General features: G+C 44.0%; 1 protein-coding gene across 1 annotated transcript; it reads left to right on the top strand.

The window, feature by feature from the left end:
• The first annotated feature begins 345 nt into the window (after positions 1–345).
• LOC120021733 (dual specificity testis-specific protein kinase 2-like) lies at positions 346–11,216 on the top strand. The gene is made up of 8 exons (XM_038965577.1): positions 346–536; positions 4,935–5,056; positions 5,190–5,238; positions 5,565–5,714; positions 7,940–8,116; positions 8,265–8,348; positions 9,099–9,185; positions 10,137–11,216. The coding sequence occupies exons 1-8, from the start codon at positions 354–356 to the stop codon at positions 10,236–10,238; spliced, it is 954 nt and encodes a 317-aa protein (XP_038821505.1). The 5' UTR covers positions 346–353; the 3' UTR covers positions 10,239–11,216.
• Positions 11,217–20,145: the final 8,929 nt, after the last annotated feature.

Raw genomic sequence — 20,145 nt, 5'->3', positions numbered from 1 at the left:
ATTAATTCTAATGCATTCAAAATATATTTTCTGTGCAAATTATGTTTTCGTCTCAGAATGTCTTTCAGCTCACCTAACAGTTCTCACTTTCCTCTGAATCTGTTTCATTTGCATTTTAAATTAGTATATTTATCTTTCAAATCGCTCCCACTTTACTTAAAGATGAAATCTATTTTCTTTTTCAAAAGCCTTTTTCTCTCATGTTTACTAGTCTCCAAGATTTCTAAATTGGGTTGAAGGAGAGCGTGGAGATATTTCTAGTGCCTGATTGCTTTAACACTGGGATATGGATAGTGAGTGAGACTAAGTGTCTGACCCTGCGACCCTGTGCCTCACCAGACGAGCTGTCTAGGATGAGGTGTGAGGTGGAGGTGACCCCTGAACCCAGCAGCCCCACACTGCTCGGAGAGGCAGCAGACACCTACTGCCAGGTGGACCGATGGCAAAAGCTACGCACCGCCGTCCGCAAGCTGGAATTCTGGGAAGACTTCAGTGCTGAGCTGATTGGGAGTGGCTTCTTCTCCAAGGTGTACAAGGTACGACCTGTTCCATTTGGAAATGGCTGGGAATTTTTTTATGTGTATGCTTGTGTGCGTGGAAGTCTATGATTTACTTCCCATTAATTACCATGTTTGTTTCAGTTACAATTACCTCATTAAATCAGCATATTTCAAAAGTGGCATCAAGCTTTATATGGCACATATCCAGATAAGTGTACTACAACATATTTAACAGAATACATACTGTACATACAATACAGTCCCATACAAAGAGCAACCTACATTTTGTCTACTGCCAACTCCGGTGTCAAAACTGACAACATTATGCCTTGGCTGATCCCTTAAACACCCCTCAGAGCATCAGACACAACATGCCCAAGTAATTACACTGCAAACATGTTCTTCTCTGCATTCATATTCCCACGAGACAAAGGAACACAATTTAAGTTCCCTTAATACTGTCTAGGTGTGAGGTACTGTCTGTAGAGTCAAATGAACAACATTTAAATTATCATGACTGAACACTGGCAGCGTCTTCAACAGTCCTAGTCCTTTTCCTTGGAGGCCATGTCAGGTCACAATTGTAGCAGGGCCACCGTGGCTTTCCTGCTATTGTTAGCGTGTTTGTCTTGAGCTGGAACTCCCAGATGCTCAGATAAGGATCAGAGATAATGGCGCTGGAGGAGATGGCTGCCGTTTTACGGTCTCCTAACCAATTGAGCTGTTGTGCGTGTTTTTTCTCGTGTTATTTGTAACTTATTTTGTACATAATGTTTCTGCCACTGTTTCTTATGACCGAAAAGAGCTTTTGGATATCAGAACAGTGAGTACTCACCTCATACTGGACAAAGATTTTGTCTTTAACGAGTCGAACGCAAGGGATTTACTTCAGACACAGGACAAGGCCCAAATACCCATCATTCGCATGAAGAAGAGACAGAGATATAGGGGTCGTAGGTCGGGGTGCCTTGTGAGAATCAGACAGTGAGTAGGTAACCCGTCTCTACCATCAGTCCTATTAGCCAACATGCAATCATTGCATAATAATCTGGATGAGCTCCGATCAAGACTATCCTACCAACGGGACATTAAAAACTGTACTACTGTATCTTACGTTTCACGAGTCGTGGCTGAATGACGACATGGATAACATACAGATGGCTGGGTTTTCCGTGCATCGGCAAGATAGAACAGTGGGGAGGTGGTCTGTGTCTATTTGTCAATAACAGCTGTTGCACAAAATGTCATTTAGTCTCTAGGTTTTGCTCGCCTGAGGTAGAGTTTCTCATGATAAGCTGTAGACCACACTGTATACCAAGAGAGTTTATCTATATTTTTCATAGCTGTCTAGTTACCACCACAAACCGTTTCTGGTACTAAGACTGCACTCAACAAGCTGTATAAGGCCATAAGAAAAAATAAATGCTCATCCAGAGGCGGCACTCCTAGTAGCCGAGGACCTTAATGCAGGGAAACTTACATTTTTTACCAGCATGTTTAAATGTGCAAACCGAGGGAAGAAAACTCTCGACCACCTTTACTCCACACACAGAGATGCGTACAAAGCTCTCCCTCACCCTCCATTTGGTAAATCTGACCATAACTCTTTCCTCCCGATTCCTGCTTACAAGCTAAAACTGAAGCAGGAAGTACCAGTGACTCGCTCAATACGGAAGTGGTCAGATGATGCAGATGCTAAGTGACAGGACTGTTTTGCTAGGACAGACTGGAATATGTCCCGGGATTCTTTCGATGGCATTGAGGAGTACACCACATCAGTCACTGGCTTCATCAATAAGTCCATCGATGATGTCGTCCCCACAGTGACCGTATGTACATACAGTACCCCAACCAGGAGTCATGGATTACAGGCAACATCCGCACTGAGCTAAAGGGTAGAGTTGATGCTTTCAAGGAGCAGGACTCTAACCCGGACGCGTATAATAAATCCCGCTATGCCCTCCGACGAACCATCAAACAGGCAAAGCGTCAATACAGGACTAAGATTGAATCCTTCTACACCAGCTCCGACACTCGTCGGATGTGGCAGGGCTTGCAAACTATTACGGACTACAAAGGGAAGCACGGCCATGAATTGCCCAGTGACACGAGCCTACCAGACGAGCTAAATTATTTCTATGCGCGCTTCAAGGCAAGCAACACTGAAGCATGCATGAGAGCACCAGCTGTTCGGGACGACTGTGTGATCACGCTCTCCGTAGCCAATGTGAGAAGACCTTTAAACAGGTCAACATTCACAAGGCCTCAGGGCCAGACGGATTACCAGGACATGTACTCTGGGCATGCGCTGACCAACTGGCAAGTGGCTTCACTGACATTTTCAACCTGTCCCTGACCGAGTCTGTAATACCAACATGGTTCAAGCAGACCACCATAGTCCCTGTGCCCAAGAACACCAAGGTAACCGACCCGTAGCACTCACGTCTATAGTCATGAAGTGCTTTCGAAGGCTGGTCATGGCTCACATCAACACCATTATCCCAGAAACCCTAGACACACTCCAATTTGCATACAGCCCTAACAGATCCACAGATGATGGAATCTCTGTTGCACTCCACACTGCCCTTTCCCATCTGGACAAAAGGAACACCTATGTGAGAATGCTATTCATTGACTACAGCTCAGCATTCAACACCATAGTGCCCTCAAAGCTCATCACTAAGCTAAGGACCCTGGGACTAAACACCTCCCTCGGCAACTGGATCCTGGACTTCCTGACGGGTCGCCCCCAGGTGGTAAGGGTAGGTAACAACACATCTGCCACGCCGATCCTCAACACAGGGGCCCCTCAGGGGTGCGTGCTCAGTCCACACCTCTATACCAGACGGTGTCAGAGGAACGCCCTAAAAATTGCCAAAGACTCCAGCCACCCTAGTCATCGACTGTTCTCTCTGCTACCGCACAGAGAGAACACGGTACCGGAGCGCCAAGTCTAGGTCCAAAAGGCTTCTTAATCTTAAGGATCTGCTCCTTTTTTTCAATTTTGCCTAAAATGACATAGCCAAATCTAACTGCCTTAAGCTCAGGCCCTGAAGCAACGATTTTCATGTTCTTGGCACCATTTGAAAGGAAACACTTTGAAGTTTGTGGAAATGTGAAAGGAATGTAGTAGAATATAACACAATAGATCTGGTAAAAGATAATACGAAGAAAAAAACAACCGTTTTGTATTTTTTTTGTACTATCTTTGAAATGCAAGAGAAAGGCCATAATGTATTATTCCAGCCCAGGTGCAAATTAGATTTAGGCCACTAGATGGCAGCAGTGTATGTGCAAAGTTTTAGACTGATCCAATGAACCATTGCATTTCCGGTCAAGACTGCCCAAATTGCCTAATTTGTTTATTAATAATTTGTTCATGTTCAAAATTGTGCACTTTCCTCAAACAATAGCATGGTATTCTTTCACTGTAATAGCTACTGTAAATTGGACAGTACAGTTAGATTAACAAGAATTTAAGCTTTCTGCCCATATCAGATACCCAAAGAAGTTAACAGCTTCTACCCCCAAGCCATAAGACTCCTGAACAGCTAACCAAATGGCTTCCTGGACCACTCCCCTTCCATTTTTACGCTGCTGCTACTCTCTGTTATCTATGCATAGTTACTTTACCTCTACCTACATGTACATATTACCTCAATTACCTCGACTGACCTGTGCCCCCGCACATTGACTCTGTACCGGTACCCCGTTTTCTATTTTCTTATTTTTTTCATTTTTCATTTTATTTATTTATTGTTTACTTCAGTTTATTTAGTAAATACTTTCTTAACACTTATTATTTCTTAAAACTGCATTGTTGGTTAAGGGTTTGTAAGTAAGCATTTCACTGTAAGGTCTACACCTGTTGTATTCGGCACATGTGACAAATAAAAATTTATTTGATTTGGCGATATAAAGCCCAGTCCTGATAGGAGCGTAATTAGTTTGCAGTCAGTCAGCCAGTGATGGTTCCTAGAACCTGTGCCAAACAGTCAAAGGCTGAATCCCAAATTGCACCCTATTCCCTATGTAGTGCACCGGTCTAAAGTAGTGCACTACATAGGGAATAGGGTGCCTTTTGGGATGCAGACAGAGGATGCTACTGTGGAGGATGCTACTGTGGAGGCCACATGGTGAACCACTGAACCAGTATTGCCTTACAGAGAGACAATAGGATGCAGTAAACTTTAATCACCTCAGGAAGTTAAGGCTGTTGCTTAAGTCGTTCTATTTTTAGCACGCTTTTGTGTTGTGCTGGTATACAAGAAGCGATTCACTGTTTGTTTTGCTCGTTCGCTCCAGTTCATAGAGATCCAGCCTTGTTTACAACTTGTACAAATGCAGAATAGTGAGATCGCGCCAACTGTTGTCAATCAAACCTGAGCAAGGACGGCACTGTAAAAATACAGTATATCGCCCTCTGTTGTCTAGGTTTCACACTGTACCACAAGAAAGGTGATGGTGGTCAAGATCTATAAGAACGACGTGGACCAGGACAGCATCGTACGAGAGATCAGTCTACTGCGGAAGCTCTCACACCCCAACATTGTCAAGTCAGTCCCTGTCCAACATATATGACAAATGCCTGTTTTTAGAGGAAGATGTGTAGTTGTTGCAAAAACAGCTTAACATTGTGATACTAATGCTAACTATTATTATTATCATCTGTTTGCTGATTCTTCCTAGGTATCTTGGAATCTGCGTGCGGGAGGATAAGCTGTATCCAATATTGGAGGTAAGATTGTCAGTTTGTTTGTTGTGATCGTGTTGATAATCACCGATTGCAGATGTGTTTTCTTCTCAGTAAATGTGTGCATCTCACCATAGTAGCAGTGTTGGAAGGGAAGAGACTGGTATGCCTGTGTAAAACTCATAGAAACACGATCTATATGGTATAGCACATATAAACACGTAAGGGATCTCAAGGGCACATTCCCTCCTCTGTATTTGTGCACCTGGCAGTAGTCACGGTTGTTGTAGGGAATAGATTGCCATGTATATGTATAACCCTTGGATATAGGATATCTATGGTTCTTACGCAGCCTCTCTCTGTGCTGTCAGTATGTGAGTGGGGGCTGTCTGGAGGACCTCTTGGCCCAGGAGGACGTGTCTCTGGGTTGGAGGGAGAAGGTGGATCTGGCCTGTGACATCAGCAGAGGCATGACTTACCTGCACTACAAGAACATCTACCACAGAGACCTCAACTCCAAGGTACACACACACAGACACACACACACACAGACACACCACGGTCGGGCTCGGGTCATGTCTGGACAGATAACTACAGTGGTGCCAGAGCAAAGTACCTTACTAATGCAATCTGGGCTCCAAAATTTTTAAAAAGCACGTCACTTTCATTTGACGTCATTTTTTCCCATGTATCAGACGTGAGTTGGAAGTTGATTGAAGGTATCAAGGACAAGTAAAGTAAATGTTTCTGATTATTTCTTGATCTGTAAATCAGATAACTAGGGTCAGCCGACTATTTTCTCAAGCACGTAGCCGTGGAGCCACCTTAGATATCCATTCTATCTGCCCTCTACACAAACCCTCCTGATAGGGACCTAACCTAATGCCGATTTGACCTCCACCAGCTTTCGCGGAACTGAACCTTTCACTGTTTCACTGTATACAACGCAAATGCCAAGCTCCAGGGTTTGCGTTCTTCATCGCCAGTTTTAGTTCCACTGGACAACTATGTGAAAGGATAAGAATAAGCCTTTCTCAAAGGCTGCATCGCAAATGGCAACTATTCCTACTTCATTAGGTAGTTCCACCATGCTGCAGACAGGCCCAACTCCTGCACATGTACATTATACAGTAAGTCAGTCAGTAAGTAAGCCTTGTCCAAGCCAAAACAGCACAAAGGGCAGGAGCCTGTCTCCTGTTTCTGTAGCGTGAGGCACCATGATGTACAAGTACACCCCCTGTACAGGACTCTAGTCTATAGTACCAGTAAGAAGGGGCTAAGGTTGGGTGTATTCCACCTCCTAGATAACCCTGTATGTGAACACGATGAAAGGGGGGTTGTTTATATACAAAGCACACACACACACACACACACACACACACACACACACACGTCTTTCTTTCTCATTATCTGTCCATCACAGTCCAAACTCCTCTCTTTGGTGGTAAAACACATCAGTGGTGAGATAACGATGGGCTGTTTGGTTGTGATCCTCCCATTGCTGTGTCATTACAGGCCCACGGTGTGTCAGGAAACACCCTGCATGCTCTAACTAGGACCAGCCAAGTCTCTCCACCAGCATCAGGGACAGAGGTTATGGAGATCTCTATACTCTGTTTTATATAGCACAGATACTGATCATCTCTGTCTAGCCACTGACCCATAGGTCTACATACGGATACAGTCTAAATCACTGTCACAGACTTATTGGTCGAAAATGACTGTTCCGCTCTGTCATCACTAGTATCGGGACAACAAAATGGCCACCTCGGCCCCCGGGTCACATCTCAATAATTCAATGTTCAGAGAGGATGGCTGGTGAAGGGACGTTTCAGAGCGGATTATGAGGCAGCCTGCTAAACCAGCTGGTTTCATATGGGTACTGTTTAATGCAGGAGCCATAGGCAGATCAGTCATCTTAAGTGTGTTTTGACAGTTGTATCCAATGTTATGACTGTGTTCTATTATTCTCCGTCCCTGTGCCTCTTTGTACATTTGAGAATCTTGTGGTTTGATCTCCAGTACAGTGATAAGTCATACCTGTCAGCACTCCAACACTGAATAAAGAGGTGTTTTGTAGAAACACACACATACTTTCTATGGAATTAGGTTGCTACCTCTAGGCTCAAATGCAAAGAGACGTTTATTGAATGGATGATGTTTATATTGCCTTGTCATGTGGACGTAGAAGTGTTACACTGACCTCTTGTGGTCAACATGTTGCACTGCGGTGTGACTACTGTATGACTTCAATGATTGTGTTTCTTGTGAACACCAGCTCTATGAATATCTACTGTACATTTCAAGCTGCAATATGTAACTTTTAGGGCGACCTGACAAAATTCACGTAGAAATGTGAGTTATTGATCTGTCATTCTCATTGAAAGCAATGTGCTCTATTTTTATGCTTCCCGTTTTTGTGTCTTTTTTACTTTCGGTTTTGTACACCAGCTTCTAACAGCTGAAAATACAATATTTTTGGTTATGGAAAATATATTTCTCAGCGATTTAGATGCTAGAATGATTTTCTACACTATACTTGCATGTTTTGTCACAGAAACTGAAATTAACTAGAACATTTCTGCATAGTGCATCTTTAAGTATACATTTTTATGTCAACTTTATAGTCAATTTAAATAGATTTGATAGTAGTGACCAGTCCTGGGAGTAATATTCTGAACTGTGTGCGTGTGTGTGTATATATATATATATATATATAACGGTTGTCTGAACATTGTGTGTTCAGAACTGTCTGATCCGGGAGACGTATCGGGGCAGGGAGGCGGTGGTGACAGACTTTGGTCTGGCCAGAGAGGTGATGGTGGAACTGCCGGTCAACGACCCCGAGAGGAAGATGTCTCTGGTGGGATCTGCTTTCTGGATGGCCCCCGAGATGCTCAGAGGGGAACCCTATGACCGCAAGGTTGGTAGCCTACACACACTCTCTGCATCCCAGTTTAGTACACTACTTTGTACTGTCTATTTAACGTTCATTTAACACATGTAGTAATTCATAACAATGTAATAATGGAAGTAGGACTTGAGTAAACAAGATAACTGCTTTTCTCCAGGTGGACGTCTTCTCCTTTGGGATCATGCTGTGTGAGATTCTGGGTCGGATCCCAGCAGATCCTGAGATCCTTCCCAGAACACGGGTGAACACAAAACACACGCATACACTGGCGCACGCACGCAGGCGCACAAACCCACACACACTTCCTTAACCCCTAAACACAACCTGTACCCTTACCCTAACATTAACCCAAAAACCTAACCTTAACCCTAACCCTAAACCTAACCCTAGTTCTAAAACCCTAAAACTAACCTTAAACCTAATTCTAACATTCATTCGAACCTTAACCCCCCTAGAAGTAGCATTTGACATTGTGGGGACCAACAAAATGTCCCCAGTTGGTCAAAGTTTGGTATGTTTACTATTCCTGTGGTCCCCACAAGTATAGTTAAACACGTCCACAAGTCTAGTGACTTGATAGCACTGTCAGTTGCTAGGCCATTAGTGACAGTAACATTGTCCCTGTCTGTCGACATCGGGAGCAGAGAGAGACTTTAATGTGCTCATTGAGGTTTCACTTAAATTTGTTTTGTTTTGTGACATTTGTCATTGGAAGTGGGAGGACCGCAGGGTCAGTTAGTCACCCTGTTATCCTATCCATACAGTACTTGTTCTGCAAATTCGTCAGTAGTCCCCAGTTATCAAAAGTGGGGTGAACAGTAGCCTACAGCAATAGTTGTGGTCTCATAACTTTCCTTGTTTGCCATGACATTGGTTATCTGATCTAGCTCTCTAACCTGTAACTACTTAGTGATAATCTATGGCCCCATACACACACCTGTTGTACAAATGGTGTACAATGCTTTTGACATCGTGTTTGTTCTCTCTGCAGGACTATGGTCTAGACATGGAGGCCTTCAGTAAGATGGTGCAGGGCTGTCCACGACACATCCTGGAGCTGTCAGCCAACTGCTGTCTGGTCAGTGTGGACTGGAGGGGAGGGGAGAGACAGACACAGACAGAGAGAGAGAGAGAGATACAGAGGGAGAGAGACAGACACAGACAGACAGACAGAGAGAGAGAGAGAGATACACAGACAGACAGAGAGAGAGAGAGAGATACAGAGAGAGACAGAGGGAGAGAGACAGACACAGACAGGCAGAGAGAGAGAGAGAGATACAGAGAGAGACAGAGGGAGAGAGACAGACACAGACAGACAGACAGACACAGAGAGAGAGAGAGAGATACAGAGAGAGACAGAGGGAGAGAGACAGACAGACAGACAGACAGACAGACAGACAGACAGACAGACAGACAGACAGACAGACAGACAGACAGAGAGAGAGAGAGAGAGAGAGATAGAGGGAGAGAGACAGACACAGACAGACAGAGAGAGAGAGAGATACAGAGAGAGACAGAGGGAGAGAGACAGACACAGACAGACAGACAGAGAGAGAGAGAGAGAGAGAGAGAGAGAGATACAGAGAGAGACAGAGGGAGAGAGACAGACAGAGACAGAGAGAGATACAGAGAGAGACAGAGGGAGAGAGACAGACACAGACAGACAGAGACAGAGAGAGAGCGTTAATGTGAGAACACCTGTACGAAATTGAGAGACTTAGGATTCATTTCAAACACGTTGTATGACCGACCAACACATTGCGTTTATTTAGGTGTCGCTTTTAAAAGTCATTTAAGTTTGAACCAACATCCGCAGCGTTTATCATCTCCATGATCGTCTGGAAAATCCCATTTAAAAGGCGTCTGTGTTCCTGTGCGTAGCGCTAGAATGCACTTTGACAGCATCTGAACATGCTTTGAATGAATCCAGGTAATAGAATCCACCTCAATAACAAGAGTGTGAGGAAGACCTGCATGTGCGATCTACTGCAGAAGCTAACGCTTGTTGTCCTCTTGTCCTGTGGTTCAGATGGATGCGTTTCGGAGACCCTCCTTCTCAGAGCTGCTGGACGAGTTAGAGGACATCGCTGAGAGCCTGGAACCCCCCGACTCAGACCTGACCACGGGGTGAGGGTGTGGGGTCACCGTGTACCCCCAAACCCCTCCAGAAGCGTGTGGACTGCAGCAGGCAGCCACTCCAAAGTCTTATACAGCAGAGGCACTTTATACTTCAGGACCGCTTTACAGTAACACATGCAGGGCTCCCATTGCAGCTCTCCCTGCTGACTCTGTGTGACTCTCTGAAACAGAACCGGTTGACCGAAAGTTCAACCCCCCCCATCCCGGCTCTGAAATTGTATGATATTATTGTATTATTCCACTTGAAGTTAAGGATGTAGAAGCCTTTGATTGTAAATAGTGCATAAGGATTTGTCCACTCTCTCTTCTCTTTCAAAGCTGCCTCCTATCATCATTGAACAGGGACTGCTTCTCCTCTCTTTCATCAGCCACGTGGCGACGCAAGCAACATGAAATTCCTCTCTCTGTCCAACTAGTCATCTGAATGACGTCATTTAGCAGTGGAGCTGATGGGACAGGAGACGAGTTACGATTACATTGAGTCAGGATTACAGGAGTCAGGATGACTTTGCACTAGAACTGACTGTGGAATTGTGCCATTGTCTGGGTGAGGACCAAACTACACTTTCTTTCTCTCATTCCCTCTCATCCTTTCTGGTTTGTAATGTCGCATATTTTCTGTTGTTGATGAACAGAGTTGGCCGGTGTTAGGTAAGGGTTGGTGTTCGGTGGTGTTCAGTACTAGGGTTAAGTAGGCAGAGGAAGGGGCACTATCCCTCCCTCTCAGGATGTGAATGAAATAGTACTAAACTCAATGAAACACTAACCTCTGCAAGACTTTAACTGCAGTTTGTGTATCAGTTTATGTGAAATGCCTTTGTCTTGTCATGCTTGTACAATAACGATTTTGCTTCACCATTTTTGTGGAGATACATTTTGTTTACCATATCAAATCCATACAGTACTCTGTTTATATTTTGTGATTTTTGGTGGGAAACTAGGATCTTGCTTAGAAGATTTAAAGCATTGTAATAAAATGCATGAAACGACTTGTGTGTATTTACTTGAACTGGACTTTCCATGGGTGGAAAAAGATTGACACAATTTTGCTCGTTAGCCTCATTAGCTTAAGGTCTTTAGTTGGTGTCTGGCTAAAACCAATCTGTTGAATAATTCAAAACAATATGTGGTTATTCACTCAGAAAATGGGCTTGGAGATCCTACTTCATTATGCAATTCTCATATTTCCTTTTTACTGCAACAGGGGAATCTAAAGGTGATACCCATCTTACTTACTCCAGACTATTGATACAGTGCCTTCAGAAAGTATTCACTATTCAGACCTTTTCCACATTTTGTACGTTACAGCCGTGTTCTAAAATGTATTAAATAAAACATTTTCCTCATCAATCTACACACAATACCCCCATAATGACATCACAATACCCCATAATGACAAAGCGAACACAGGTTTTTAGAAATGTTATTACCTTATTTACATAAGTATTCAGACTCTTTGCTATGAGACTGGAAATTGAGCTCAGGTGCATCCTGTTTCCATTGATCATCCTGGAGATGTTTCTACAACTTGATTGGAGTCCTCCTGTAAATTCAACTGATTGAACATTATTTGGAAAGGCACATACCTGTCTATTTAAGTGCATGTCAGAGCAAAAACTAAGCCATAAGGTTGAAGGAATTGTCCGTAGAGCTCCGAGACAGGATTGTGTCGAGGCACAGATCTGGGGAAGAGTACCAAAAACATTCTGCAGCATTGAAGGTCCCCAGGAACACAGTGGCCTCCATCATTCTTAAATGGAAGAAGTTTGGAACCACCAAGACTCTTCCTAGAGCTGTCCGCCCGGCCAAACTGAGCAATCAGGGAAGAAGGGACTTGGTCATTGAGGTGACCAAGAACCTGATGGTCACTGTGACAGAGTTCCTCTTTGGAGAGGAACTCTCCAGAAGGACAACCATCTCTGCAGCACTCCACCAATTAGGCCTTTATGGTAGAGTGGCAAGACATAAGCCACTCCTCAGTAAAAGCCACATGACAGCCCATTTGGAGTTTGCCAAAAGGCACCTAAAGACTCTCAAACCATGAGAAACAAGATTCTCTGGTCTGATGAAACCAAGATTGAACTCTTTGGCCTGAATGCCAAGAGTCACATCTGGAGGAAACCTGGCACCATCCCTAGGGTGAAGCATGGTCTTGGCAGCATCATGCTGTGGGAATGTTTTTCAGTGGCAGGGACTGGGAGACTGGTCAGGAGAGAGGCAAAGATGAATGGAGCAAAGGTTCACCTTCCAACAGGACAATGACCCTCAGCACACAGCCAAGACAACGCAGAAGTGGCTTCGGCACAAGTCTCTGAATGTCCTTGAGTGGCCCAGCCAGAGCCCGGACTTGAACCTGATCAAACATCTCTGGAGAGACCTGAAAATAGCTGTGCAGCGACGCTCCCCATCCAACCTGACAGAGCTTGAGAGAATCTGCAGAGAATGCGAGAAACTCCCCAAATACAGGTGTGCCAAGCTTGTTGCGTCATACCCAAGAAGACTCGAGGCTGTAATCACTGCCAAAGGTGCTTCAACAAAGTACTGAGTAAAGGGGTCTGAATACTTATGTGATATTTCAGTTTTTTGTTTGCTTTGTCATTATGGGGTACTGTGTGTAGATTGATGAGGGGAAAAAACAATTTAATCAATTTTAGAGTAAGGCTGTAACGTAACAAAGTGGAAAAAGTCAAGGGGTCTGAATACTTTCCAAAGGGACTGTATGTCAAGCCATGGCTGTTTGACTCCCTTGTTGTTGTGGAAGCAATAAAAATGGAAAAAGCTCTTTAAAATTAAGGAGGCTATTTCCAAGGAAGTCCAGAGAGGGCAAATGAATTAAAACAATTATTCCCTCATTTTGGCGAGATCACAAGATCATTTTCTCGTGATCGCGACATAACAAAAGTTGCTTAATCACGAGATAACCTCTACAAAAAGGAGTGGACATATTGACGATAGATTGACGGTATGGCTGAAGCAGCAGAGCCATCAGTGCCTCTGTTTTTATTTTGATCAGGCATTAACTCAGGCAAAAATGGCATTATGTCTGTCAGCTATAGATGGCTTCCAGTTTTGGCTCCAATACAATCCAATTTGAAAGATATAAACGTGTGGTTGCACTTCCATTTTAAATGGATTAAATGTGGAATGTTCAGTGCAAGAAAAGTTAACATTGAGGTCTGCGGTTGCATACTACCAATCTCTCAAATCTCTTTAATAGTTTTAACAGGGAGGTTGGCCTGTCAATAGCAGCAAAAACAGTCACATACAACATTAACAAGTAGTACATACAAATAAAAATAGAAGAACAGGTGAAGTGAATCACTTGTGGTTTGTAAATACTACAACACTTCATGTAGGCTACAGTCTATTTGTCATTTCAGCCAAAAATGGTGGGCAAAATGTGGTGCTGAAGGACAGCTTCGCAATTCATTTAGTTATAAAATCATCTCATTGACTAGACACATACTGTAACGCATGCAGTTTGTTTGGAATTTGTAATTCCTCAGTTTGCCATTGTTTGCCTTTAATTGCTGGAGCTTTGATAAGAAGGCCACGGTCTGTACAGTAGTAGCACATGGCTTCTTACAACAGATATGCTCTAATAGATATTTGTAGAGTCATACTGCAACTGGTTAACTATGACACTGCTGTTAAATTATCATTAATATGTCTACTCCTAGAGAGTTTCTCTCGTGATCTCAACAAAACAACTTTTGTTGTCGTGATTATGACATAACGAGCACATTTTTTATTCATTCATATGTCCTCTCTGGACTTCCGTAATTTCCTGAGGGTTAACAGCATAATGGTTTGAAAATGTTTGCTTTTTGTCCAACAGAAGGGTTTTCTTTTGACCCTGATTTGTGCCAATCAATAGGACATTGTCAAAGGCAAGAAAAACGGCAAGGAAATCACTTGCATTTGAAAGACCTATTTTCCCCACCTCTAAATGAACTTGACAGCACTCGGCTCTCCTGCTCTGAGAGAGATAGCTAATCCCCTGCAATTCTATGGCTACTGATCTAGTGCTTGAAAAACGCGAGCGGACACCATGGATGGGCTGAGTACAGTTGGGGCGACAAGCCGCTCATCGGATAATTGATGAACACAGATCAAAAATCTATTTGGGGCTGAGGAGCACAGCGGGAGAAGGGTAATAATCCACTCGAGGTAGGCTAATCATTTACAATGTGTGTGTAATACTGGGAAAAGGATGTGGAGTGATCGGAACAAGGCTCAGCCTCGTTGCATTGGGGTGCTAGAGAGCGGGGGTGAAACAGGAGGTTAGGATGATGAAGGAAGAGGAAGTTGGGTGAAACTCAAACTGTGGAAAACAGCATTAGTTAGCATTCCAAGCAAGTAAACACTCCCTCTGTGTGAAAGAGGAAAATTATGTGAAGTGCAAATGAGAAAAAGCCAGGGAAGCAAAACAACTCTATGATGTACATATCCACTCTTCAGAGATGTCTCATTATGAATGGTAAGCAGAGCAGCAAAACAAAGAGCTGGAACCAGGGGCAGACTGGGACCACAAATCAGCCCTGGCATTTCTAACACACCGGCCCATTTTCTTCCTCGAGGCCCACATTATTATCCAAATCATTATAATTCAGTGCAACAACCCCAATACAGACATACCCACTGGGTTAAAGATGGATATCTTTAGCCCAGTGGGTCTGTCTGTATTGGAGTTGTTGCACTGAATTATAATGATTTGGCTAATAATGTGGGCCTCAAGGAAACAAATGGGCCAGTTTAAGGGCCTTGACACAAAAAATGGGCCGGTGTGTTAGAAAATGCCAGGGCTGATTTGTGGTCCCAGTCTGTCCCTGGTTCCAGCTCTTTGTTTTGCTGCTCTGCTTACCATTCATAATGAGACATCTCTGAAGAGTGGATATGTACATCATACTGCCCAAACTGTCCTTTGACCAGTCTGTTTCCAGCAGAAACACAGGTGGAATTGATATCTACAACCATAACCCACTAAACATTAGTAGGAACTGATGAAAAAGGGAAAGGGAAGAGAAAGGAGGATACCTAGTCAGTTGTACAACTGAATGCATTCAACTGAAATGTGTCTTCCGCATTTAACCCAACCCCTCTGAATCAGAGAGGTGTGGAGGGCTGCCTTAATCGAAATCCATGTCTTCGGTGCCCGGGGAACTGTGGGATCTGCCTTGCTCAGGGGCAGAATGACAGATTTTTACCTAAACCAAGGCATATTAAAGTGAACCATTCCAGTTCTGTTATAAACAATGACCAAGATGGCCGATCAAATCCCAAGGGGCAAACAACATATCAAAGCGTAAAAAGTCTTTGATCAACTTGGACCAGATTTACACTACAGCGCTCATTTCATCACAAAGCATTGTTTACCAGGCAGCACTGCACACAGTCAATTCAGATCAAAGGCTGTTTTAGGTGTTGTGGTATAGCTAAGCCAACGGGGGGCACCTGGGGGAATGGGGTGGGGGGGGGGACCAAACCCCCACGTCAGCAGACGGGAAGGGCTGATTGCGAGGGGATGGTGAACCTTCGCTCCTGATCCACTTTTAATTGTTTACCGGAGAGAATAAAGAGAGTGAGGGAAAAACACAAACAAACAAAGGATAAAGGTCAGCAGTTTTAGAATTGTACTGGTTCCTGTCTTGTTCGTCCGCTTCTGTTGTTTCTCCCTGCCCTTCCCTGGTCTCCTCATTTGGAGAGATGGCCTCTAAAGAGAAGGAAGGAGCTGACGAAGCAGGTGAGGGAGGGAGGAAAAGAGAGAGGGATGTAAGGAGAAGAGGATTTTTTTGAATTAGAGGAGGGATCTGTTGTAGTGCAAGAAGCTGGGTTACCGCAGTCTGTATAAAATATTAAGAGAAAGTAAATAAATGATTGTGTTGTAAATGTAAGAGAAAGTCTGGTGGTACTTTAGCATTACTGTCGGATGAAGAGATATCCATTTCCTGAATATGTTTTGTGTAAGGAGTCTAGGGACATCGGAGATGCTACAGGGAATTTAGGCCATGTAAAATTGATTCCAATCTCCCAAAGTACTTCACAATGAAAATAACCCTCACCTTGTTTGAAAAATTAATAGTGTGGTTCTATGAAATTCGCACGCGCGCGCGCGCACACACACACACACACACACACACACACACACACACACACACACACACACACACACACACACACACACACACACACCTTTTAATCTCTATGTAGAATCTTCAAATCACAAGGCACCTCACCTCGCAGCATCAGACAAATGTTAAAAACGTATGCTCTGAGAGTGGAAAAGTAACAAATTCATTCTGTAAATTCAGAGTTCCACACTCCTGACTCTGATTTTGAGATGCTCATATAAACATGGAAGCCCCTTTTCAGCACTTTCATCAGCTGAGCAAAGAGGAGAGAGAAAAGAGAGAGAGAGAGATGAGCAGTGAGGGGTTCTAGCAGAGACAGACTGTACTGTAGTCAGCTCTCCTTAGACAGGCGTCTCGTCTCACGTGTTGGCCCATGAGCCCAACAAGCTCACTGCTTCTCTCACTAACTATGTGTTATCCCACTTACTAGCCCTCTCCCTCCCTCCTGCACATCACTGCTCTGGGTAAACACTAAGTGTACAAATCATTAGGAACACCTTCGTAATATTGAGTTGCACCCCCTTTTGCCCTCAGAACAGCTTCAATATACTCAGTCAGTTAGGAAAGCTAAGGTTAGCTTTTTCAAACAGAAATGTGCGTCCTGTAGCACTAATTCCAAAAAGTTTTGGGACACTGTAAAGTCCATGGAGAATAAGAGCACCTCCTCCCAGCTGCCCACTGCACTGAGCAAAGGAAACACTGTCACCACCGATAAATCTATGATAATCGATCATTTCAATAAGCATTTTTCTACAGCTGGCCATGCTTTCCACCTGGCTACCCCTACCCAGGCCAACATCTCAGCACCCCCTGCAGAAACTTGCCCAAACCCCCCCAGCTTCTCCTTCACCCAAATCCAGACAGCTGCTGTTCTGAAAGAGCTGCAAAATCTGGATCCCTACAAATTAGCTGGGCTAGACAATCTGGACTTTCTAAAATTATCAGCCGAAATTGTTGCAAGCCCTATTACTAGCCTATTCAACCTCTTTTTCTTATCGTCTGAGATCCCCGAAGATTGGAAAGCTGCCGCGGTCATCCCCCTCTTCAATGTGGGAGACACTCTATACCCAAACTGTTATAGACCTATATACATCCTGCCCTGCCTTTCTAAAATCTTCGAAAGCCAAGTTAACAAACAGATCACTGACCATTTCGAATCCCACCGTACCTTCTCCACTATTCAATCTGGTTTCAGAGCTGGTCATGGGTGCACCTCAGCCACGCTCAAGGTCCTAAACGATATCATAACCACCATCGATAAAAGACAGTACTGTGCAGACGTCTTCATCGACCTGGCCAAGGCTTTCGACTCTGTCAATCACCGCATTCTTATCGGCAGACTCAATAGCCTTGGTATCTCTAATGACTGCCTTGCCTGGTTCACCAACTACTTCTCAGATAGAGTTCAGTGTGTCAAATCGGAGGGCCTGTTGTCCGGACCTCTGGCAGTCTCTATGAGGGTGCCACAGGGTTTAATTCTCGGGCCGACTCTTTTCTCTGTATACATCAATGATGTCGCTCTTGATGCTGGTGATTCTCTGATCCACCTCTACGCAGACGACACCATTCTGTATACATCTGGCCCTTCTTTGGACACTGTGTTAACAAACCTCCAAACGAGCTTCAACGCCATACAACACTCCTTCCGTGGCCTTCAACTGCTTTTAAATGCTAGTAAAACTAAGTTCATGCTTTTCAACCGATCGCTGCCCGCACCCTCCCGCCCGACTAGCATCACTAGTCTGGACAGTTCTGACCTAGAATATGTGGACAACTATAAATACCTAGGTGTCTGGTTGGACTGTAAACTCTCCTTCCAGACTCACATTAAGCATCTCCAATCCAAAATTGAATCTAGAATCGGCTTCCTATTTTGCAACAAAGCCTCCTTCACCAATGCTGCCAAACATACCCTCGTAAAACTGACTATCCTACCCATCCTTGACTTCAGCGATGTCATTTACAAAATAGCCCCCAATAGTGGATGCAGTCTATCACAGTGCCATCCGTTTTATCACCAAAGCCCCATATACTACCCACCACTGCAACCTGTATGCCCTCGTTGGCTGGCCCTCACTACATATCCGTTGCCAATCCCACTGGCTCCAGGTCATCTATAAGTCTTTGCTAGGAAAAGCTCCGCCTTATCTCAGCTCACTAATCACCATAGCAACACCCACCCGTAGTACGCGCTCCAGCAGGTATATTGCACTGGTCATCCCCAAAGCCAACACTTTCTTTGGCCGCCTTTCCTTCCAGTTCTCTGCTGCCAATGACTGGAACGAAATGCAAAAATCACTTATATCTCCCTCTCTAACTTTAAGCATCAGCTGTCAGAGCAGCTTACCGATCACTGTACCTGTACGTAGCCAATCTGTAAATAGCACACTCAACTACTTCATCCCCATATTATTACTCTTACTCTTGCTCTTTTGCACCCCAGTATCTCTACTTGCACATCATCATATGCACATCTATCACTCCAGTATTAATGCTAAATTGTAATTATTTTCGCCTCTAGGGCCTATTTACTGTCTACCTCTCTACATTTGCACAAACTGTACATAGATTTTTCTATTTTTCTTTTCTATTGTGCTATTGATTCTACGTTTCTTTATGTGTAACTCTGTGTTGTTGTTTTTGTCGCACTGCTTTGCTTTATCTTGGCCAGGTCACAGTTGTAAATGAGAACTTGATCTCAACTGGCCTACCTGGTTAAATAAAAGTGAAATAAAATACAAATACAAATAAAATTTGTCAGGGCATGGACTCTCCAAGGTGTTTAATCCTGGCCCAAATGGTCAAAGGGGCCATTTGTTACACCTCACCCCCTCCCTCACCCTGCAACCCCCTGTGCCCCTCTGGAGTGATATAATGACAGTGGAATCTAGGGAGAGGGGGGCAAAGGGTCGTAATAGGGGTGCTGGTCCGGGAAAGAATTCCTCGAGAGTAAGTTAGTGGGCAGACAGACAGGCAGATCATGGGAGCTGATAAATGGAAGCTGACATTTCCACAACCTGTTTTTTCAACTACAATGACACATCATAACATGGGCTCTTCCTTCTGAAGTGTACTGAGGGCAATTAGTGGGGTTTGAAGGCAAAGTGCATGTCCTATAGACACTGAGTGTACAAAACATTAGGAACACCTTCTTAATATTGAGTTGCACCCCCTTTTGCCCTCAGAACAGCCTCAATTCATCAGGGCATGGACTCTACAAGGTTTCATAACCATTCCACAGGGATGCTGGCCCATGATGACTCCAATGCGTCCCACAGTTGTGTCAAGTTGGCTGGATATCATTTCGGTGGTGGACCATTCTTGATACACACGGGAAACTGTTGTGTGTGAAAAACCCAGCAGCTTTGCAGTTCTTGACACACTCAAACCGGTGCACCTAGCACCTGCTACCATACCCCGTTCAAAGGCACTTAAATCTTTTGTCTTGACCATTCGAATGGCACATATACTGTATACAATCCATGTCTCAAGGCTTAAAAAATCCTTCTTTAACCTGCCTCCTCCCCTTCATCTACACTGACTGAAGTGGATTTAACAAGTTACATCAATAAGGGATCATACCGTAGCTTAAACCTGGATTCACCTGGTCAGTCTGTCATGGAAAGGTGTTCCTACCGTGTTGTACATTCTGTATATATACACAAAAGTCTCCATTTTACAACTTACGAAACGTAAGTATTTTCTACTGAAACAATTTAAATCCCCCGGAAAGGCCTAACTTTCCACCTCCAGTGTCAATAGTTCATC

The sequence above is a fragment of the Salvelinus namaycush genome, chromosome 26 (assembly GCF_016432855.1).
Source record: "Salvelinus namaycush isolate Seneca chromosome 26, SaNama_1.0, whole genome shotgun sequence".
Taxonomy (NCBI): Eukaryota; Metazoa; Chordata; class Actinopteri; order Salmoniformes; family Salmonidae; genus Salvelinus; species Salvelinus namaycush.
The sequence above is the reverse complement of the archived record's forward strand: the minus strand, read 5'-3'. Positions and strand labels throughout refer to the sequence as shown.